At 50.4% G+C, this 22,614-nt stretch overlaps 1 protein-coding gene, 1 long non-coding RNA gene and 1 pseudogene across 6 annotated transcripts in view; 2 read left to right on the forward strand and 1 right to left on the reverse strand.

Annotated features, from left to right (window-relative positions):
- Window positions 1-550: 550 nt before the first annotated feature.
- On the reverse strand, window positions 551-5,929 carry LOC134739260 (uncharacterized). The gene is made up of 2 exons (XR_010125869.1): window positions 4,921-5,929; window positions 551-1,068 (listed from the first exon to the last, which is right to left on the reverse strand). It is a non-coding gene; the product is annotated as an uncharacterized LOC134739260 (long non-coding RNA).
- The window catches only part of KLHL22 (kelch like family member 22), a 55,105-nt gene continuing 38,413 nt past the window's right edge, over window positions 5,923-22,614 (forward strand). The window contains exons 1-3 of one of the 5 annotated variants that reach the window (XM_063662810.1): window positions 6,012-6,064; window positions 8,268-8,732; window positions 12,629-12,888. In XM_063662810.1, the coding sequence (XP_063518880.1) occupies window positions 8,622-8,732; window positions 12,629-12,888 (371 nt within the window). In that variant the 5' untranslated portion in view covers window positions 6,012-6,064; window positions 8,268-8,621. Of the gene's footprint in view, window positions 6,065-6,216; window positions 12,889-22,614 lie in introns of those variants that run through there. The other 4 variants (XM_063662811.1, XM_054469140.2, XM_054469141.2 and 1 more) reach the window with 4 other exon arrangements.
- Window positions 16,216-19,214, forward strand: LOC129022876 (keratin, type I cytoskeletal 18-like; annotated as a pseudogene).

The following is a 22,614-nucleotide window of genomic DNA, read 5'->3' on the forward strand; positions in this document are numbered from 1 at the left end:
CCTCCACCTCCCAGGTTCAAGCGATTCTCCTGCCTCAGCCTCCCAAGTAGCTGGGACTACAGGCAAGTGCCACCACACCTGGCTAACTTTTTTTTGTATCATTAGGAGAGACGGGGTTTCACCATATTGGCCAGGCTGGTCTCGAACTCCTGACCTTGTGATCTGCCCGCCTCGGTCTCCCAAAGTGCTGGGATTACAGGCGTGAGCCACCACACCTGGCCCCCAGAAAAAGACTTTTAAAAAAGTTTTCATTTGCCCAGTTTCCAAACAGTTTCATTTTTTCTCTTTTTATCCTTAGGTGGTTGTTTTTGCAGGATTTTGAGTCCCTTTAGGGCAGGGAGGTCTAATGTTTAAGTGACTGAAGTGCTGAAGTGGAAAAAGTTCTGGCAGGTTGGATGGAGGGCCAGATGGCCTGAATGGGGATATATCAAAGGAATCAAGGAAACTGGAGAAAATATCAAAGGTGGCAAAAGGAGGAAGGGGGAGCAGAAGCAAATGGAAAGGAGAAATCTCAGAGGGGCCTGTTTGGGGAGATTCCAAGTTTCCCAAAGAAGCCAATAAAGTTGTCCTTTATCCTTAGCAAAAATCATGGCAATACAGAAAGGAAGCAGGAGGCAGAGCTGATAGAGGGCAGGGACTCCGGAAGAGGGGCTTCAGGGGACCGAGAAGACCCCAGGGGAGAAGCAGGATCCAGTAGATAGAATATCAACTTCCGATTACGCCATCTTCTTTTTTGTTTTTAGAGACAGAGTCTCACTCTGTCGCCCAGGCTGGAGTGCAGTGGCATGACCTCGGGTCACTGCAACCTCCGCCCTCTGAGTTCAAGCTATTCTCCCGCCTCAGCCTCCCGAGCAGCTGGGATTACAGGCGACTGCCACCGCGCCCGGCTAATTTTTTGTATTTTTAGTAGAGATGGGGTTTCACCATGTTGGCCAGGCTGGTCTTGAACTCCTGACCTCGTAATCCACTTGCCTCGGCCTCCCAAAGTGCTGGGATTACAGGCGTAATCCCAGCTGGGCACTGAGCCACTGTGCCCAGCCCCAATTATGCCATCTTCTGATCATAGAGCTGTAAAAAAAAAAAAAAAAAAAAACCTTTCAAATATCTCATTATCAGTTTTCAGCCAGAACAGATAGTACATATTCCTGGCAGTACTGAACACTCTTCCCTGCCACCACCCTGCTCACCCACCACTTTTCTTCTTGTAAACCAAAGGCACCTACCAAGCAACTCAGAACCAAAACCAGTAAGCATTTTATGACTTAACCTTGGACAAAAGAGACATCCTCAAGGCTGGGCACAATGGCTCATGCCTGTAATCTCAGCACTCTGGGAAGTCAAGGTGGGAGGACCACCTGAGGCCAGGAGTTCCTGATCAGTCTGGGCGAGACTCTGTCTCTTAAAAGAGAGAGAGAGAGAGAAAGAAAGACACCCTCCAAAGAGGGTGTGCAAAGATTCAGCACTCTCAAATCCAGACCCCTTGCAAAGACAGTCAAAAGAAAGAAGGCATCTTTGGGGTTTTTTTTTTTTTTTTTTGAGACGGAGTCTTGCTCTGTCACCTGGGCTAGAGTACAGTGGCGCGATCTTGGCTCACTGCAACCTCCGCCTCCTAGATTCAACCGATTCTCCTGCCTCAGCCTCCCGAATAGCTAGGATTACAGGCATGCACCACCACACCTGGCTAATTTTTTTGTATTTTTTAGTACAGATGGGGTTTTACCATGTTGGTCAGGCTGGTCTCTAACTCTTGACCTCATGATCTGCCTGCCTCAGTCTCCTAAAGTGCTAGGATTACAGGCGTGAGCCACCGTGCCTGGCCAGAAGGCACCTTTGTTGACACAGGTGACTAAGGATGTCATCTCATACAGAACACTGTCACGTCTCCAGTCATGGACTGGCTCATCTATCATACCAATGAATACTGAGACAACAAAAACCCCTTATGGACTAGGCCCACTTATTACAAACTCCTCTGTCATGGTCAGAAAAAAAGAAGGTTCAGAACCTTTTCTTTGGCAGGGCATGGTCCCTCAAGCCTGTAATCCTAGCACTTTGGGAGGCTGAGACAGGTGGACTGAGGCCAGGAGTTCCTGACCAGCTTGGGTGAGACCCTGTATCTTAAAAATAAAAGAGGCCAGGCACGGTGGCTCACGCTTGTAATCCCAGCACTTTGGGAGGCCGAGGCAGGCAGATCACCTGAGGTCAGGAGTTCGAGACCAGCCTGACTAACATGGTGAAACCCTGTCTCTACTAAAAATGCAGAAATTAGCTGGTGTAGTGGCAGGTGCCTGTAATCCCAGCTACTTGGGAGGCTGAGCCGAGATCCCGCCATTGTACTCCAGCCTGGGTGACAGAGCAAGACTCCGTCTCAGAAAAGAATTAAAAAAAAAAAAAAAAAAACAAGAGACCACCCTGCGCAACATGGTGAATCCCCCTCTTTACTAAAAATACAAAAAAAATTACCTGGACGTGGTAGTGTGTACCTGTAGTCCCAGCTACTCAGGAGGCTGAGGCAGAACAATCACTTGAGCCCAGGATGCAGAAGTTGCAGTGAGCCAAGATCATGCCACCATGCCACTGCACTCCAGCCTGGGCGAAAAAGCAAGACTATTAAAACAAAACAAAACAAACAAACAAAAACCGAACCTTCTCTTTTTCTGACCAGGACAGAGGAGTTTGTAATAATGCAAGCTGTTACTTGCAACCCTAACGCAAGCTGTCCTGAAGCAAGCTGTCACTTGCACCCACTGGCTATTCAGAGATCAGGGAGAATATTCTCATTGGTCATAAAGCCAAGCTCTCAGGACACAAACAAACAGGAAAGAGGTAGCTGTGCCTGGGAGGAAAGGATCAATAACAAACGGTTACCCTTCAACCAAATTTAAGCAAGAGTCACAATCCGGACACAATATTTTCTTCTGCTAATTTGAATTTGGAAAGGAAGGGACAAGAAGTTTTTACCTTCCACTCTCAGCTGAGTACTACAGGCAGCGATATGGGACAGTCAACCTTGGTAAGAATGCTTACTTTTTGCCAGTTGTCCCAAGTGGGGTGTCTTTGCCACCCCACTTGTTTGTTGGGTGCCAGAAAGAGTAGGGGGAAAAGGTAATATTTTTTCCTCACCCATCACAAGGTTCCTGGTTGACACCCCTCTAACAAAGGACACATTAACAAGAGAAAAGCATATCAATTTATTTAATATAAATTTTATATGACACAGTAGCCTTCAGAAAAAAGCCCCAGTGTCTAGTGAGGGGTCCGTTCTCTGCCTTTTTTTTTTTTTTTTTTGAGACAGGGTCTCGCTCTGTCACCCAGGCTGGAGTGCAGTGGTGCGATCTCAGCTCACTGCAAACTCTGCCTCCCGGGTTCACGCCATTCTCCTGCCTCAGCCTCCCAAGTAGCTGGGACTACAGGTGCCCACCACCACGCCTGGCTAATTTTTTGTATTTTTAGTAGAGACGGGGTTTCACCGTGTTAGCCAGGATGGTCTTGATCTCCTGACCTCGTGATCCTCCCACCTCCACTTCCCAAAGTGCTGGGATTACAGGCGTGAGCCACTGCGCCCGGCCGATTCTCTGCCTTGAAGATGGTGCTTATTACAGTGTCCTCACCTGGCAAAAGTGGGGGATGAACTCCTTCGAACCTCTTTTATACACTGATCCCATGGTGAGGACTTCACCCTCATGACCTAAACCCCTCCCAAAGGCCCTACTTTATAATAGTATCACACTGAGGATTCAGTTCCAACATAGGAATTTTGGGGGAACCAACATTCAGACCACAGTGGCCTTCTTGTTGTTGCCCCAGGATTCCTTTTCCTCTCCTCTCTGGGTCCACCCTTACACCTGGTCCCATTGGGCCTTGGAGATCAGTCTTCCCCTACCTGGAGCCAAGCTGGGCCTCATCTTCCCCTAAACCTGCTCTTGCTCTGGCTCCCCCTGTAGCCAGGGTGGGCCTACTTCCCCACCCATCTCCTGGGCTCATTCTTCACACATCACTGGGCTTATACTGGGGAACCCGCTTCCTTCCCAGGTTTCTAGCCCGCTCCACTCTTGTCTTCACTCCCTGCCTGTCTGAGACCACAGCACTGTGGCTGGCTCCCTACTCAGTCTTCCTTTCCACCATGTTGGCATCTGCCCACCCTGGCTACAGGGTGCCCTCAGGGCTAAGTCAAGCCTCCAGAGGGCAGGGTCTGCTCTCCAACCTTCCCTTCAGGCTCAGAAAATTCTGGAAACCTCCACACCACTCACTTTGAAGGATCTCACCTCCACGTTTGCTGACATTGTCGGCTTCCTGGAATGCTTTTCTTAATCCCAAAGTCCTCCTCTGTTACACAGTAGGGGGGGTCTCCTCCAGAAAGCCTTTCTAGGAGGAAGCCCACTCCCATTTGGAACCTCTGCCTCTGGAGGCCAATCCCGTTCTCTTGATCCTTGTCTGGGACCCTCAGTTATCTCTCTGGACTCAGCCAGGACAGCAATTCTGTTCCGTGTATTTTCCTATTTTCCTCCTTTTACATTCCCCTTCCACCATTTTTTTTTTTTTTTTTTTTTTGAGACGGAGTCTCGCTCTGTCACCAGGCTGGAGTGCAGTGGCGCGTGATCTCAGCTCACTGCAACCTCTGCCTCCCGGGTTCAAGCGATTCTCTTGCCTCAGGCTCCCGAGTAGCTGGGACTACAGGTGCGCGCCACTACGACCGGCTAGCTTTTTTGTGTGTGTTTTGGTAGAGATGGGGTTTCACCATGTTGGCCAGGATGGTCTCCATCTCCTGACCTCGTGATTCGCCCATCTCGGCCTCCCAAAGTGTTGGGATTACAGGCGCCAGCCACCACGCCGGACCCCACCTTTCTTTTTAATCATGAGCCATCTCCAGCCACATCCTCCCCCCACCACTCTCTCCACCCTTCACAGTCCCTCTCCAACCTTATTCCATCAGGAGGCTCTGTGGCTCCAAGCTCTGGGTGTAGCCATTACAGATACGCCTCGGAGGATGGGACCTGCTCGAAGGTGAGGTGGAGAAAAATGAATGCCAAGACCCGCGCACGGACCTCTGGGACCAGGCTTTAAGACTGGGAATTAGATTTACTGCAAAATCTCAGTAAAGGAACGCGCACACAAACTAGCACCTGTTCACTCTGGCGGTGTTCGGCGATTCTCCCCGAGATCCCGCAGGGGGCGCGCTACGGTCAGCGGCACCGACCGCGGAGGGAGCGGGGAAGAGGCAGGGAGGGAGGGAATGAGCGCGTGACGAAGGGAACAAGTGAAGGAGGAGAGGAGGAAAGAAGGGAATCAAAGAGGGAGGGAGGGAATGGGAGAAGGGGAGAGGGAGGGAGGGAAAGAAGGGGGGAAGTGAGACAGGGAGGTAAGGAATGAGAGAGGGAGGGGAGAACGAGAGTGAAGGAGGGAGGGAAAAGGAATGAGAGAGGGAGGGGATGAGAGGGGGAGAGAGGGAGGGAGTGAATGAGTGAGGGAGGAAGGGAATGGGGGGTAAGATAGGAAGGGAGGGAATGAGAGAGTGAAGGAGGGAGGGAGAGAATGAGAGGGGGGAGTAAGAGAGGAAGAGAGGAGAGAAGAGAGTGAAGAAGGGAATGAGGAAAGGGGAGGGAGGATATGAGCGGGGAGGGAGATAGTGAGGAAGGGCAGGAGGGAGTGAGTCGAGGAATGAGGACAGGACCGAGGCAAGGAAAGAGTCAATGGATTCAGACCGGGCGACTCTCGGCAAATTCGCTCATTCGTTGGTTCGGCCCCGCCAAGTGCCAGGTGCTGCGCTAGTGCGGGGCACTCACTGAGCCTTGGCGATCGCTGCTGTCCTCCGCAGAGCGCCGGAGGGGAGCCGCCCCCTGTCTCCCCGCCCCAGGGCCGCCCCCGCGCTACCTGGCCGGGACAAGAACACCCTAGCGTGCGTCCGGCCTGCCCGGCGCCTGCGCGGCGCGCCCACGTGACGGCCGAGGCCCCCGCCCCGCCGGCGCCTCTCTCCCCGCCTCCTGCCTCCCGCCTCCCGCCTCCCGCCTCCCGCCTCCCGCCTCCCTCCTGCTGCGAGTGCGGCCTCGGCTGGCGGCGGCATCAGGTCAGCTGCGAGGCGTAAGCCGGCCGGGCCGGACGGCGGCGAACGCGGGGGGCGGGCGGCAAGCAGGCATCGCTGGGCCGGGGACAAGCTAGCGGCGCGGAGTCCGAGGGGCGCGGGGGCGTGCGCGGGCCTGAGGCGCGGGGGCGGCGACCTGAGGAGAGCCCGCGGCCTGACGTGGCGGGGACGCGGCCGGCGGGATCCCCGGGCGCGGGCGCGTAGGGGCCGGGATCTGGCGCTCGGCCAGGGGCCAGGGTGCGAGGCCTCTTCAGCGCGGCTGCGGGCGCGCCGGCCTCCTGGCACCCGGGCGGGCCCTGTTGCCTGCGGCAGGTCCGAGTGCGGCCTTCCTGGCCGCGACCCTCCGCGCTGGAGCGGGCGGCCTTGCAACAGGCAGGCGACTTGGGGCCGGCCTGACGAGCCTCAGTTCCCTCGATCGGGCCCGGGGACTGCAGCCGTAGGAGCCCAGCCTCACCAGCTCCCCGGGTTTCCTGAGAGGAGCCGGAGATCGCGCTGTCAGTGCAAAATCACCAGAGCGCGAAGCGTCGGCTGCCAGTTCTGACCATTTTAGATCCGGTGCGGGCCGAGCCGAGTGGATCTGGGGCGGGCAGCGGGGCACCGCCACCTTCCGCCTGGGCTCCTCCCTGGGCACCCTCGCTCCGGCCCTCCGCGGGGTTGAGTGCCTCCAAGACGGCTCCCTGGGAGATTCTTCCAGAGCGCACCCTTTGGAAGGCTGCCCCGCTGGGAATCAGGACCCACTCCCTCTCCTCTACCCCAGCCACCCCCTTTGCCTTTGTGGCCGACCTTGCTTCATGCTGCCAAGGATTGAGTTTCTTTGAGGGGATACTGCTCGTTCGGGGGCCCTACAGAAGGCTGAGGGTATCTACTCAGTAAAATGGTACCGAACTGAAAGTTCCTCTGAAATGATTTTGACTCTGCCATCCATCACTTCATAAAAATTCATCTTATATCCTTCAGTTTGTAGCTATGTGGCACTTTAAGCTTCCTTTCTTCTCCCCACTGAAACTTCGAACAGTACAAAACAGGGGGAACTTGGCTTGTGATGACTAAAATTGGGGATATGAGACTGGGGAAGAGCTTCAGCCTAGAGTAGCCGTGTGTCAAGTGAAAATGGGGCCCGGGGGCGGGCGCGGTGGCTCATGCCTGTAATCCCGGCACTTTGGGAGGCCAACGCTGGCAGATCACCTGAGGTCAGGAGAGACTAGCCTGGCCAACATGGTGAAACCTCGTCTCTACTAAAAATACAAAAATTAGCTGGGTGTGGTGACACGCGCCTGTAATCCCAGCTACTCGGGAGGCTGAGGTAGGAGAATCACTTGAACCCAGGAGATGAAGGCTGCAGTGAGCCAAGACCCTACCACTGCACTCTAGCCTACACCATATAGTGAAACCTCTTCTCTACAAAGAAAATTTGAAAAATTAGCCGGGCGCAGTGGTGAGCTCCTGTTGTTCCAGCTTCTGAGGAAGCTGAGATGGGAGAATCACTTGAACCTGGGAGCTTGAGGCTGCAGTGAACCTCAAGCTGTCTCACCCCAGATAGCCAGGACTACAGGTGTACATCACCATGCCTAGTTAATTTTTAAATTTTTTGTAGAGAAGGGTCGCGCTATATTGCCCAAGGTGGTCTTGAACTCCACCTACCTGGACCTCCCAAGGCACTGGGATTACAGGCATGAGCCACCACACCCAGCCTACTTTGCACTTTTTTTTTTTTTTTTGGGGGGGGACAAAGTCTGGCTCTGTCGCCCAGGCTGGGGTGCAATGACGCAATCTTGGCTCACTGCAACCTCCACCTCCTGGGTTCAATCGATTCTCCTGCCTCAGCTTCCCCCCTCCTCAGCCTTCCGAGTAGCTGAGATAACAGGCGTGCGCCACCACGCCCCACTAATTTTTGTATTTTTAGTAGAGATGGAGTTTCCTCATGTTGGCCAGGCTGGTCTTGAATTCCTGACCTCAGGTGAGCCTCCCATGTTGGCCTCCCAAAGTGCTGGGATTACAGGCATGAGCCACTGTGCCCAGCCTACTTTGCACATTGTTTTTTTGTTTGTTTTTTGTTTTTGAGATGGAGTCTCGCACTGTCATGCAGGCTGGAGTGCAGTGGCGCGATTCTCCTGCCTCAGCCTCCCAAGTGTCTGGGATTATAGGTGCCTGCCACCATGCCCGGCTAATTTTTTTGTATTTTTTGTAGAGATGGGGTTTCACTATGTTGGCCAGGCTGGTCTTGAACTCCTCACCTCATGATCCATCCGCCTCAGCTTCCTGAAGTGTTGGGATTACAGGCGTGAGCCACCGCACCTGGCCACTTTGCACATTTTGACTGTTGTATAATGTTCTGTCAAATCACTGTGGCATGACATCTGTTCTCCTGAGGGTGGACGTTTTGGTGATTTAAAACTGTATAGATGTGGTTTTAAATGTTTTAAATGTTGCACTCTATGCTGTGCTCCTTCACAGCAGAGAATTGATTCATTTTTCGGCAAATCCCCCTTAGCCCCTAGCTAAGTTTCTTAAATTGTTCTTGGTAAATGTGCTTTGCCTGCCCATGGAAGATGTCTTTCTGTTTTACCATACTTGTTCTTGCAGTAGGTGTTTAGAGAGTAGCTGCCATTTATCCCTTCCCAAGAGAGCAGAGGCACTACTATGCTCACAGAAGGTGAGGATCCACCTGGGGGCTTGATGTCTGTTGGGGTAGTCAGTTGTGGAGGTCACCCTCAGAGAAGGAGGCCCTCTTGACTCTGCGGTGGTCATGGTGGTGATGAGAAAGCTGAGGCGTGGATATATGAGACAAGTGCCCAGAGTCTGTCATTAGCAAGTGGTACAGCCAGCCATGGGGGCTTTTGAGATGTTTGTGAGATAAAGCCTCACCCCTCAAGAAGCCAGAATCTCCTTGTGGTGGGTAAATAGGCAGGTTTGGTCTGGGTGCGGTGGCTCACGCCTGTAATCCCAGCACTTTGGGAGGCCAAGGCAGACGGACACCTGAGGTCAGGAATGCGAGACCAGCCTGACCAACATGGTGAAACCCCGTTTCTGCTAAAAATGCAAGAAAATTAGCTGGGTGTGGTGGTGCATGCCTGTAATCCCAGCTACTGGGGAGGCTGAGGCAGGAGAATCACTTGAACCTGAGAGGCAGAGGTTGCAGTGAGCCGAGATCGCACCACTGCACTCTAGCCTGGGTGACAGAGCGAGACTCCATCTTGAAAAAAATAAAAGGCAGGTTTGAATGGTGGGGCATATTTGTCATGTTCTCTGTACAACGACAGAGGGAGAAGTAATCGAGCTAGACCTTGACCAATATGGGACTGAGAGACAGATGGCCTAGATGGGTGACTAAAGGTGTTCAGGGGATGACAGGTATCCCTTTTGGACTAAGGACTACTGATGGGGCTGAGTAGGTAAGGCTTGAAGGAGAGCAGCCTGGGGAGGATGAGACAAGAGGTAGGGAAACCGGTAGGGGCATCACTGCTGTGGTCTGACCCAGAGTGGTGGCCCTGGAGGAGTAGAGGGTGGCTGTCTGAGATGGAGGAGAGACGAAGGAATCAGAACTATTGGGTTCATAGGGCACATGGGTTAGGAAAAATATTAAGACAGTGAGGTTTCCAAGATGGAAATGGTAGCTTTGATAGCAAAATTAGACAAGTTGGAGGGCTACTAGCTAGATTAGGCACTGAGCTGTAGGTGAAACTGGGAATGTGAACCACTGGGAAAGAAGAGTGGGCTCGAGCAGGGTGTGTGGGATGAAAGTGAGAGGTCAGAAAAGGGAGAATTATCATAGGGCAGAGTTTCCAGGCAAGAGAATCCTAAGTGAGAGGTGGTCATGGGGGATATACCTTGGCTCTGGCCATCTCTGGGGCCTTGGTGAGAAAGATGAGCCAGCCCAGGAGGGGGAAAGGAATAGGTGAGTGGCTGGGTAGAGGTCCCAGGTCCTGGAGGCAGACTGAGGGGCAGGCACAGATACCTGAGTATGTTTGATGGGAAGCAGTAGAGCATCCAGGGGCTGGGGTGGGGGGTGACCCTGAGCCTCAGTAGTGAAGAGAGAGACCTCTTCTTTTTGGCAAGTTTTATATTAGCATCTATTTTTCATTTTTTCTTTTAAAGATATATAATCATGTGCCACACAGTGACGTTTCAGTCAGTGACAGACCAGACCACATGAAGGATGGTGGTCCCATATTTTTACTGTTCCTTGTCTATGTTTAGATACACAAATACCATTGTGTTACAGTTGCCTATAGTATTCAGTACTGTGATATTGTGAAATATATATTTGGTCTTGTCTCATTTCTTGGCATACAACTTCTAAAATCTTTGGACTTTCCAGAGTGATGCCTTTTTGTATGCTGGCCAGCAGCCCCTAGGTAGCTTCAGGATGGGGGCTGGTGACAGGAAAGGCCAAGGCAGGCATAAGAGGGTTGGGACTTTCAGCCTCACCTCTCAACCTCCAGAGAGGGGAGACGGGCTGAAGATTAAGTTCATCACCAATGACCAGTGATTTAATCAGTCATGCCTACATAATGAAGTTTCCATAAAAATTCTAAATGACTGGGTTTGGAAAACTTCTGGATAGTTGAACACATGGAGGCTCCTAAAGGGTGATGTTCCTGGAGAGGGCCTGGAAGCTCTGCACCACTTCCCACGTGTCTGGCCCCATGCATCTCTTCATCTGTATCCTTTGCAGTACCCTTTATAAAAAACCAGTAGACATGAATATTTTCCTGAGTTCTGTGAGTCGCTCTAACAAATGAATTGAACCCAAGAAGGGGATCTTGGGAACCCAATTTATAGTCTATTGGTCAGAAGCACAGGTGAAACAACCTGGGAGACTCAGCCCTCAACCTGTGGGATCAGACACTGTCTCCAGGTAGATAGTGTTAGAGTTGAATTAGAGCAGGGGTCCCCAACCCCCAGGCCTCAGACCTGTATCAGTCTGTGGCTGGTTAGGAACCGGGTGGCACAGCAGGAGGTGAGTGGAGGGCGATCCAGCATTACCACCTGAGCTCCACCTCCTGTCAGATCAGAGGTGGCATCACATTCTCATAGGAGCACAAACCCTGCTGTGAACCGTGCATGTGAGGGGTCCAGATTGTGTGCTCCGAAAGAGAATCTAGCTAATGCCTGATAATCTGAGGTGGAACAGTTTGATCCCGAAACCATTCCCCGACCCCATGGAAAAATTGTCTTCCAGGAAAGTGGTCCCTAGTGCCAAAAAGATTGGGGACTGCTGAATTAGAAGACACCCAGCTGGTATCTGTGGCAGAATTGATTGCTTGCTTGTTAATGGGGAAAAACCCTCACACATTTGGTCACAGAAGTCTCCTGTGTTTGTTGTGGTATAAGAGGAGAGGAAAAACTGTGTTTTTTTCATTCAGAACTACAGTAACATGCTGTAGAAGTATGTAGCTTAGGAGCAATTGGCTGTACCTTATGGCCTAGATGTGTAGTAGTCTCTACCATCTAGGTTTGTGTAGGTGTACCCTGTGATGTTCACACACTGAGGAAATTGCCTCCAGCGATGCATGTCTCAGAATGTATCCCCAACATTACGTGATGCGTGACTAGAGGTAATTGGAGAATAAACATATTTTGGGGAGAGGAAAGTAGGATGAAGTGAGGTGGAGAAGACAGATGTTCACATCTTGTAGCTGACTGTGCTGTGCCTACAGAGCCTGCAGCTTGGCCATGCCTCTCAGTGTGGGACTGGCCACTCCCTGACCTGAGCAGCTGGCTATCCACAGTCACTTCTGGTTGGTCCATGGCAAAAGTGCATTTGCAGTAGGTTCGTTTTACTGGTTAGGTTTTAGAGGCTCCAATTCAAATCAGTTTGCAGTTTTTGAACGTACTGACTCAATTATTAGAAGATAACCTTTAATTTAAAAGGCAATGCAGATGAATTTAAATGCATCAGGTTCAATCACAGTTACTGTGCTTGACTCTCAGAATTTCAGTAAAAGAAAGTAGGCCCTGGAAGTGCCCCACCTTGGCACCCACCTCCCAGACTCCTGGCTCTGTGTCTCCTGACCACTACTCAGGTCTTGCCATTTTTATGCATCCATTACTATGAGGAAGAACCCAATTTTGTTCATTCAATGGGAGGGAGGAAGAGCTCCTGAGAACCTGATGTGTGCTTATGCTTCATGTTCATTGTTTTACCAATTTTAGAATACCCCAATGGGGTGGGTACTTTTATCTCTCTTTTTACAATTGGGGAGCTCGAGGCTCAGTTTGGTCATGTTGTAAGTCCCTGTGGAGTTGGGCTCCAACCCAGGTCAGTCTGTTTCTCAAAACCCTTCTGTTTGACTTTGCCGCTGAAGAAGATACAATGAGATGAAGAGTCTTGGGCATGATGGCACACAGGTCATCAGGAAAAAGGCCATCAGGAAGTTGGACTAGAGGTGGGAGGGGAGAAGGAATTAGGGGATTTGGAAATAGAGGGAAAACAGGTGAGCCTGAGGGAGGCACAGGAGCAAGGGGAGCAACAGAGCTGGCCAGTCCGTGTGTGGTGGGGCTGATGCCTGCCTGCTCACCCCTGTCCCCTGTTTTGCCAACTGTCAGGCCACAGTGGTAAGGGATCTTGTGGCTGTCAGCATGGCGGAGGAGCAGGAGTTCACCCAGCTCTGCAAGTTGCCTGCACAGCCCTCCCACCCACACTGCGTGAACAATACCTACCGCAGCGCACAGCACTCCCAGGCTCTGCTCCGAGGGCTGCTGGCTCTCCGGGACAGCGGAATCCTCTTCGATGTTGTGCTGGTGGTGGAGGGCAGACACATCGAGGCCCATCGCATCCTGCTGGCTGCGTCCTGCGATTACTTCAGGTGAGTTCACTAGAACTGTTTGTAAGAAGAATAACAAAGGTAATCCTGGCTCTGCTAGTAAAGGTACTGGCGGTGACAGTGGCTGGTCTCCTGCTCACCTCAGAGCCGCCCCTACTCCTTGTGGTTATGACTTAGTCAACAAGTATGACAGACAGAAGGGGGTCTTAGAATTCATTTTTCATTCAGTGATCCTGTCTCTTGGGCTTTGCCTTCTCTTCTCTTCTCTTCCCTCTCTTCTCTTCCTTTTCTTTTCCTTTTCTCTCTCTTTTCTTTTCTCTTTTCTTTCCTCCTTTCTCTCCTCCCCTCCCCTCTCCTCCCCTCCCCTCTTCTCCCCTACCCTCCCCTCCCTTACCTTTCCTCCCCTCCCTCAGTAATTATTGCTGTGTATGCATTACCTTCTGGCTCACACCTCTCATCCCTCAGGTGTTAGCCTCTGGCCCTCCCACTGAGCTCTGTGGCCCCTCTGGGGTTTCTTATGGCCTCCTTCTTGACCCCATCCCAGCACTTGGCACAGTGTGAGGAACCACTGGCTTATCTGTCTTTTCCACTGGGTTGGAATCTGTCTCTTATCCCTAGCGCCTAACGTGGTTTTCACATATTCAAACAATACCCATGGCTTAAATGAATAAATTTATGTGCACAGATAGCAGATCAGTACACCATTTGCCCTGTTGTCTGCACTGCTCTGCACTCGAGGAGGTGGGTGTCACCACCCTTATTTCACATAGGTGGCATGAGCCTGAGAAGGACTGAGGGCCACTCGTTGTCCCCAGCAAGGTTGTCATGGGACTCCAAGCCTGAGGTGTTCCATTCTAGCTCTGATTCTGTTCGATCATTTTGTCTTCAAGGCTTGGTTGTAGTTCTCTCTCTCTCTCTTTCTCTTTATCTCTCTCTCTTTTTTTAATTAGGAACTATCAAGCAAAATATGTATGGTTTAAGTGCCTTCTGTCTCCAGAAGGAGTTTTGGAGAATGTGACCCAGTGGTGGCTTGGTGCAGATGTGTCCAGGAGCAGCAGAGTTCTTTCAGTTCACCAGGGAAATTCAGCTGAGGCCTTTAATAAGCATTAAGATAACATACGGGACAGTGGGTAGGGTAGAGGAGCTGAGGGCCCCCTGCAGGGGACTTAGGACCTGTATAGGAGAGGACGGCCAGAGGCTGCGGAGCCTGTGGGATCCCCTGGGCTCACCCTCTCCGCCCTTCTTGATTTAGTGTCATACCACTCTTTCTGAAGGTGACAGTGTAGGCAGCCTTTCCCTAATCTGTCAAAAACCTTATGTGGCTTTCCACCTCCTCCAGGAGCAATTTCTAGCCCTTTCCACAGCCCCCCTTGGGTAAACCTCTTATGAGAGGTGTCCTGCTCTCCGGGGTGATTACAATGCAACACTAACACCCCCTGCATCCCTCCACTTCCATTGGGAAGGGGAGCGGGAGAGATGGCAACATCTGGGAGATGAACCCAGAGTCATCTCAGAGGGGTGTGTGTGTGTGTGTGTGTGTGTGTGTGTGTGTGTGTGTGTGTAAATAAGAAATAGAAGCCAGGTGCAGTGGCTCACACCTGTAATCCCAGCACTTTGGGAGGCCGAGGCAGGTGGATCACTTGAGGCCAGGAGTTTGAGACTAGCCTGGCAAACATGGTGAAACCCTGTCTCTACTAAAAAAAAAAAAAAAAAAAAAAAAATTAGCTGGGTGTAGTGGTGGGTGCCTATAATCCCAGCTACTTGGGAGGCTGAGGCAGGAGAATTGCTTGAACACGGGATGCGGAGTTTGCAGTGAGCCGAGATTGCGCCACTGCACTCCAGCCTGGGTGACAGAGCAAGACGCTGTTTCAAAAAAACAAAAAAGAGGCCGGATGTGGTGGCTCACGCCTGTAATCCTAGCACTTTGGGAGGCTGAGGCGGGTGGATCACCTGAGATTAGGAGTTCAAGACCAGCCTGGCCAACATAGTGAAACCCCATCTCTACTAAAAATACAAAAACTAGCAGGACGTGGTGGCACATGCCTGTAATCCCAGCTACTTGGGAGGCTGAGGCAGGAGAATCGCTTGAACCCAGGAGGCGGAGGTTGCAGTGAGCTGAGAAAGAGGCCAGGCTCGGTGGCTCACTCCTATAATTCCAGCACTTTGGGAGGCCGAGGAGGGCGGATCACTTGAGGTCAGGAGTTGGAGACCAGCCTGACCCACATGGCAATACCCCGTCTCTACTAAAAATACAAAATTAGCTGGGCGTGGTAGCACATGCCTGTAATCCCAGCTACACAGGAGGCTGAAGCAGGAGAATTGCTTGAACCCAGGAGGCGGAGGTTGCAGTGAGCCGAGATCGCACCACTGCATTCCAGCCTGGGCAACAAGAATGAAACTCCGTCTCAAAAAAAAAAAAGAAAAGAAATAGACCATTCCCAAGTGTAATAGCATGTTTATTATTTGTTTTAGTTACTTGTGAAATGTTAAAATGATAAAGGACTATTTTTTCCCCAGTATGACTGGTAAAGATGTGTGAGAGGCTTGTAATATTTGATATGGGCAAGGGTAGAGAGAAGGGCATTTAGGGGTGAGCTGGCCCATAGTTTAGGGCCCTGCAGTTGTATGTTGGGTGTCTATGTAGGTGTCATTCCCGTGGGATGATGCACCCAGTGCTGAGACATGGTGCAGGACAGAGCCCTTCTGTTCTCTGTTATCCAATGGAGCCACTGCAAACTGGGCAGTGTGGTGTGTCTACTGATGGGGAGTGAAAAACCTCAGGACCTGGTGGAAGATGATCCCACCATGAAGATCTGGAAGGATCTTGCTGCACCCTGGGGACTCAGCAAAGGGCAAAGAGAGAGAGAGGCTGACTTTCTTCTGTTTACTGCATTGTCTGAATTATTTTACAAAGAACATAAATTTCTTTTTTTTTTTTTTTTTTTTTTGAGACAGAGTCTCACTCTGTCACCCAGGTGCGATCTCGGCTCACTGCAACTTCTGCCTCTGGGTTCAAGCAATTCTCCTGCCTCAGCCTCTTGAGTAGCTGGGACTACAGGTGTGCACCACCACGCCCGGCTAATTTTTTGTATTTTTAGTAGAGACAGGGTTTCACCATGTTGGCCAGGCTGATCTTGAACTCCTGACCTTGTGATTTGCCCTCCTTGGCCTCCCAAAGTGCTGGGATGACAGGCGTGAGCCACACCACGCCCAGCCTTTTGTTTGTTTTTTTTGTTTTGAGATGGAGTCTCGCCCTGTCCCCCAGGCTGTAGTGCAGTGGGGCAATCTCGGCTCACTGCAAACTCTGCCTTCTGGGTTCAAGTGATTCTCCTGCCTCAGCCTCCTGAGTAGCTGGGGTTACAGACGTATGCCACCAAACCCGGCTAATTTTTGTATTTTTAGTAGAGACCGGGTTTTGCCATGTTGGCCAAGCTGGTCTCCAACTCCTGACCTCAGGTGATCCGCCTGCCTTGGCCTCCCAAAGTGTTCGGATTACAGATATGAGCCACCATGCCTGGCCTCTTCTCTACCTTTTCTGTCCTGTGGAATTTTTTCTTCTTTGGCCCGCTTGAGGTGCCTCCTCCTCTGGAGGGCTTTCCCTAATTGTCCCTTGCTGTTTCCCAGGTGGAAGAATCTCAGTTTTCCTGAAGGGCAGAGAGCTGTACTGCCCTGCTGCAGGAAGCCTCTTCTGCTCTTTCTGTGTACTCTATACATGGTTTAGGAATTGGATGGCCAGACTGCATTTTCTTTTTTTGACTTTTGTTAATAACTTTTCATTGCACACTTACTTTGGCTCCCCTGACCCTACACCCACCTTGTATGCTTTAACCTTGTATGCTTCTGAGGTGGTTTCTCCTCCCCTCCTGGACCCTTATAGTCTGATGAGCCCAAGGGCTCTGTCCTTTTTATACAACCTCCACGGGTCACCTCGTCCCTCCCTAAGTTTTCATACCATCTGTGAATTATAAAAGACTGCTTTGCTGAACTCAATGTCTGTTACTTTAAAAGTTTGGATACAATTGATGATTTTATTTTTAAAAAATTAATAGCACTTTATCCCCAAAAGAGAGAGAAAGTTGTATTCCCCACAAAACACAAAGCCCAGATGTTTTCCAGGGTAGGTGTGCCTTTTATGAAAAGACTCCAATGCCATTTAAATTTTTTCAGAGCAGTTTCAGAAAAAGAAAAAAAAATTTTTTTTAGTTAGTTGGGCAAGGTGGCATAGCCTATAGTCCCAGCTACTTGGGAGGCTGAGGAGGGAGGATAGCTTGAGCTTGAGAGGTTGAGGCTGCAGTGAGCCATGATCATGCCACTGCACTCTAGCTTGGATGACAAAGTGAGAGACCTCTTTTCTCTTAAAAAAAAAAAAAAAAAAAGGGCTGAGCACAGTGGCTCACACCTATAATCCCAGCGTTTTGGGAGGCCAAGGTGGGCAGATTGCTTGAGCCCTAGAGTTCGAGACCAGTTTGGGCAACGTGGCGAAACCCCATGTTTATAAAAAATACAAAAATTAGGGCTGGTCACGGTGGCTCACGCATGTAATCCCAGCACAATGGGAGCCCAAGGCCGGCAGATCACTTGAGGCCAGGAGTTCGAGACCAGTGTGGCCAACATGGCAAAAACCCATCTCTACTAAAAATACAAAAATTAGCTGGGCATAGTGGTGCACACCTGTAATTTTAGCTACTCAGGAGGGTAAGGCTTGAGAATCGCTTGAGCCTGGGAGGTGGAGGTTGCAGTGAGCTGAGATTGCGCCACTGCACTCCAGACTGGATGAGAGAGTGAGATTCTGCCTCAAAAAGAAAAAAACAAACAAACCTGGGCACGGTGGCTCATGCCTGTAATCCTAGCACTTTGGGAGGCTGAGGCAGGTGGATCACCTGAGGTCCAGAGTTGGAGACCAGCCTGGCCAACATGGCGAAACCCCGTCTCTACTAAAAATACAAAAATTAGGTCGTCGGCAAAGCCTGAGTCCTGTCCTCTCGCTCTCCTCCCCGGACAGCATGAGCTTCACCACTCGCTCCACCTTCTCCACCAACTACTGGTCCCTGTGCTCTGTCCAGGCTCCCAGCTATGGCACCTGGCCGGTCAGCAGTGTGGCCAGCGTCTATGCAGGCGCCGAGGGCTCTGGTTCCTGGATCTTTGTGTCCTGCTCCACTAGCTTCCGGGGCTGCATGGGGTCTGGGGGCCTGGCCGCGGTGATGGCTGGAGATCTGGTAGGAATGGGAGGCATCCAGAACGAGAAAGAGACCATACAAAGCCTGAATGACCGCCTGGCCTCCTACCTGGACAGAGCGAGGAGCCTGGAGACGGAGAACCGGAAGCTGGAGAGCAAAATCCGGAAGCACTTGGAGAAGAAGGGACCCAGATCAGAGACTGGAGGCATTACTTCAATACCATCGAGGACCTGAGGGCTCAGATCTTTGCAAATACTGTGGACAACGCCCATATCTTTCTGTAGATCAACAGTGCCCGTCTTGCTGCTGATGACTTTAGAGTCAAGTATGAGACAGAGCTGCCCATGCACACTAGTCTGTGGAGAGCAACATACATGGGCTTTGCAAGGTCATTGATGAAACAAATGTCCCTCAGCTGTAGCTGGAGACAGAGATCGAGGCTCTCAAGGAGGAGCTGCTTTTCATGAAGAAGAACCATGAAGAGGAAGTAAAAGGCCTACAAGCCCAGATTGCCGGCTCTGGGTTGACTGTGGAGGTAGATGCCCCCAAATCTCAGGACCTCGCCAAGATCGTGGCAGACATCCAGGCTCAATATGACGAGCTGGCTCGGAAGAAACGACAGGAGCTGGACAAGTACTGGTCTCAGCAGATTGAGGAGAGCACCACAGTGGTCACCATGCAGTCCACTGAGGTTGGAACTGCTGAGATGACAATCACGAAGTTGAGACGTACGTCCAGTCCTTGGAGATCAACCTGGACTCCTTGAGAAATCTGAAGGCCAGCTTGTAGAACAGCCTGAGGGAGGTGGAGGCCTTCTATGTCCTATAGATGGAGCAGCTCAGTGGGATCCTGCTGCACCGGGAGTCAGAGGTGGCACAAATCCGGGCAGAGGGACAGTGCCAGGCCCAGGAGTAGGAGGCCCTGGTGAACATTAAAGTCAAGCTGGAGGCTGAGATCACTACCTACTGCCGCCTGCTGGAAGATGGGGAGGACTTCAGTCTTGGTGATGCCCTGGACAGCAGCAACTCCATGCAAACCATCCAAAAGACCACCACCTGCCAGATAGTGGATGGCAAAGTGGTGTCTGAGACCAATGACACCAAAGTTCTGAGACATTAAGCCACCAGAAGCAGGGTATCCTTTGGGGAGCAGGAAGCCAATAAAAAGTTCAGAGGTCAAAAAAAAAAAAAATTAGCCAGGTGTCATGGCGCATGCCTGTAATCCCAGCTACCTGGGAGGCTGAGGCAGAAGCACCGCTTGAACCTGGGAGGCGGAGGTTGCAGTGAGCCGAGATCGCACCACTGCATACCAGCCTGGGCGACAGAGTGAGACTCTGTCTCAAAAAAAAAAAAAAAAAAGAAAACAAAACAAAACATAAATTAGCCGGGCATGCCTATAGTCTCAGCTTCTGGGGAGGCTGAGGTGGGAGGATCGCTTAAACCTGGGGAGGTCGAGGCTACAGTGAGCCATGAGTTGTGAATGTGCCACTGCACTCCAGCCTGGGTGACACAGCAAGACCTTGTCTCAAAAAAAACAAAACAAAACATTGGTTTCATGCTAGGGAATCTGTCTTACTAGTTACATGCCAGGGAATCATGGCATTCATCAATTCATGACAACCCAACATATCTGCATACATGTCTATATAGCATATCTGCAGACATGGTAAGCAGGCATGTGATAACATTCAGCATCCATTCTCACAGTTAAAAAGTTTTTTAAGCAGGGCGTGGTGGCTCAAACCTATAGTCCCAGCTACTTGGGAGAGTAGGCCGGAGGACTGTTTAAGCCCAGGAGTTCTGGGCTGCAATGTGCCATGCCAACAGGGTATCCACACTAAATTTGGCATCAATATGGTGACCTTCCTGGAGCAGGGTTGCCTAAAAAGAGGTGTGAACTGGCCCAGGATGGAAATGGACCAGGTCAAAACTCCCATGCTGATGAGTAGTGGGATGATGTCACTGCACTGCAGCCTGGACACCATAGCGAGGGTCTATCTCTCAAAAACAAACAAAAACCAAGAAACTTTTTGGGCCGGGCAGGGTGGCTCACACCTATAACCCTAGCACTTTGGGAGACTGAGGTGGGCAGATCAGTTCAGTCCTGGAGTTTGAGATTAGCCTAGGCAACATGGCAAAACCCTATCTCTACAAAAAATACAAAAATTAGCTGGGCATGGTGGCACACACCTGTAGTCCCCACTACTTGGGAGGCTGAGGTGAGAGGATTGCTTGAGCCTGGAGGTCGAGGCTGCAGTGAGCCAAGCCAAGAGGGTGCCACTACAGTCCAGCTTGCACGACAGAGTGAGACTCCATTTCCAAAAGAAAAAAAAAATTTTTTTTTTTTTTTTTTTTTGAGATGGAGTCTCTCTCTGTTGCCCAGGCTGGAGTGCAGTGGCATGATCCCTGCTCACTGCAACCTCCGCCTACCAGGTTCAAGTGATTCTTCCACCTCAGCTTCCTGAGTAGCTGTGAGTACAGATGCATGCCACCACACCCGGCTAATTTTTGTATTTTTTGAAAGAGACATGGTTTCACCATGTTGGCCAGGCTGGTCTTGAACTCCTGACCACAGGTGATCCACCCACCTCGGCCTCCCACAGTGCTGGGATTACAGGTGTGAGCCACTGCGCCCAGCCTATTTTTATGTATTATTATTTTTTAGACTAGTCAAATGCAGTAGTGAGAAGGGGGAACAGAGACGAATGAGTTTGATCTGTTACTGACTATGAACAATCAACTGAGATAACTCAGCTACCTTTGGCCCAGCCAAACTTCTTAAAGAAATGTTTGGCGTAGGCGGATCACGAGGTCAGGAGATTGAGACCATCCTGGCTAACATGGTGAAACCCTGTCTCTACTAAAAATACAAAAAATTAGCCGGGCGTGGTGGCGGGTGCCTGTAGTCCCAGCTACTCAGGGGGTTGAGGCAGGAGAATCGCATGAACCTGGGAGGCGGAGCTTGCAGTGAGCCAAGATGGCGCCACTGCACTCCAGCCTGGGCGACAGAGCGAGACTCTGTCTCAAAAAAAAAAAGTTTGGCGTAAACTCATTAAGCCACAGAACCCACCCAAAACTCAAAATTATTTTCGAGGCTAATTATATTTTTTATCCTAGTGTGAGTCTTCATACTTTTTTGGGGGGCATATTAAGGTGTTTGAAGAGGAGGCACCGACCCAGATCCCATGGGATGTAAGATCCTATGTGGCATGTGTACAGTATTTCTCACGTTGGAACCTTCTGAATTCTAAAATACACTTGATTTAAAGAGTTTGGACAAGGGATCGAGGACCTGAACAGGCTGACCCAAGAAATATTTTTCTCCCTCATCTCACACCGGAGGCAGCATACTGGTTTGCCATTCTGTACCTCGTGACATCCTGGAGGTCCCAGGCACCAGCAGTAGAGATGGACCTCACTCCCTGTGCTGTGGAGTGTTCCGTGCTGTCGATGTCCTCTATTTATTTGGTCATTCCCCTGCTACTGGGTACTTGGTGAACAATTTTTTAAAATTGTGGTTCTAAAATAATAAACACAAATAACACTTAACATCTAGTTCAGTAATGTTATGATTATTCACATTATTATGAAACAGATCTCCAGAACTTTTTTATCTTATAAATCTGAAACTCTATACCCACTAAACCACAACTCCCTTTTCTTCTTTACCCCCAGGCCCTGGCAGCTACCATTCTACTTTCTATCTCTATGAATTAAACTATTCTAAGTACCTCATAAGTAGAATCATACAGCATTAGCCCTTTATCACTTGCTTATTTCATTTGGCATTGTGTCCTTAAGGTTCATGTGTGTTATAACATGTGACATGATTTCCTTCATTTTGAAGGCTCAATAGTGTGCCATTTTATGGATATACCACATTTTGTTTGTCTGTTCACCTATCAAGGGATACTTGGTTTGCTTCCATCTCTTGTCTATTGTGTATAATGCTGCTATGAACATGGGTGTGCAAATGTCTGAGACTCTGCTTTCAGTTCTTTTGGCTATATTCCCAGAAGTGGAATTGCTAGGTCATTCTATTGACAATTTTCTGAGGAACATAGCAGTTGCACCACTTTTCATTCCCACCAACAGTGCACAAGGGTTATAGTTTCTCCACATCCTTGCTAAAGCTTGTTATTTTCTGGTTTTTTGTTTGTTTTGTTTTTTGAGACAGGATTTTGCTCTGTCACCCAAGCTGGAGTTCAGGGGCACCATTATGGCTCCACCTCCTGGGCTCAAGCAATGCTTCTGCCTCAGCCTCCCAAGTAGCTGGGACTATAGGCATGCATCACCATGCCTGGCCAGATTTTTTTTTTTTTTTTTAATGAAGTATTTATTGATCATTCTTGGGTGTTTCTCGGAGAGGGGGATATGGCAGGGTCATAGGCTAAGAGTGGAGAGAAGGTCAAGAGATAAACACATGAACAAAGGTCTCTGGTTTTCCTAGGCAGAGGTCCCTGCGGCCTTCTGCAGTGTTTGTGCCCCTGGGTACTTGAGATTAGGGAGTGGTGATGACTCTTAAAGAGCATGCTGCCTTCAAGCATCTGTTTAACAAAGCACATCTTGCACCGCCCTTAATCCATTTAACC

This window comes from Pongo pygmaeus, chromosome 23 (assembly GCF_028885625.2).
Source record: "Pongo pygmaeus isolate AG05252 chromosome 23, NHGRI_mPonPyg2-v2.0_pri, whole genome shotgun sequence".
NCBI classification, from domain to species: Eukaryota; Metazoa; Chordata; class Mammalia; order Primates; family Hominidae; genus Pongo; species Pongo pygmaeus.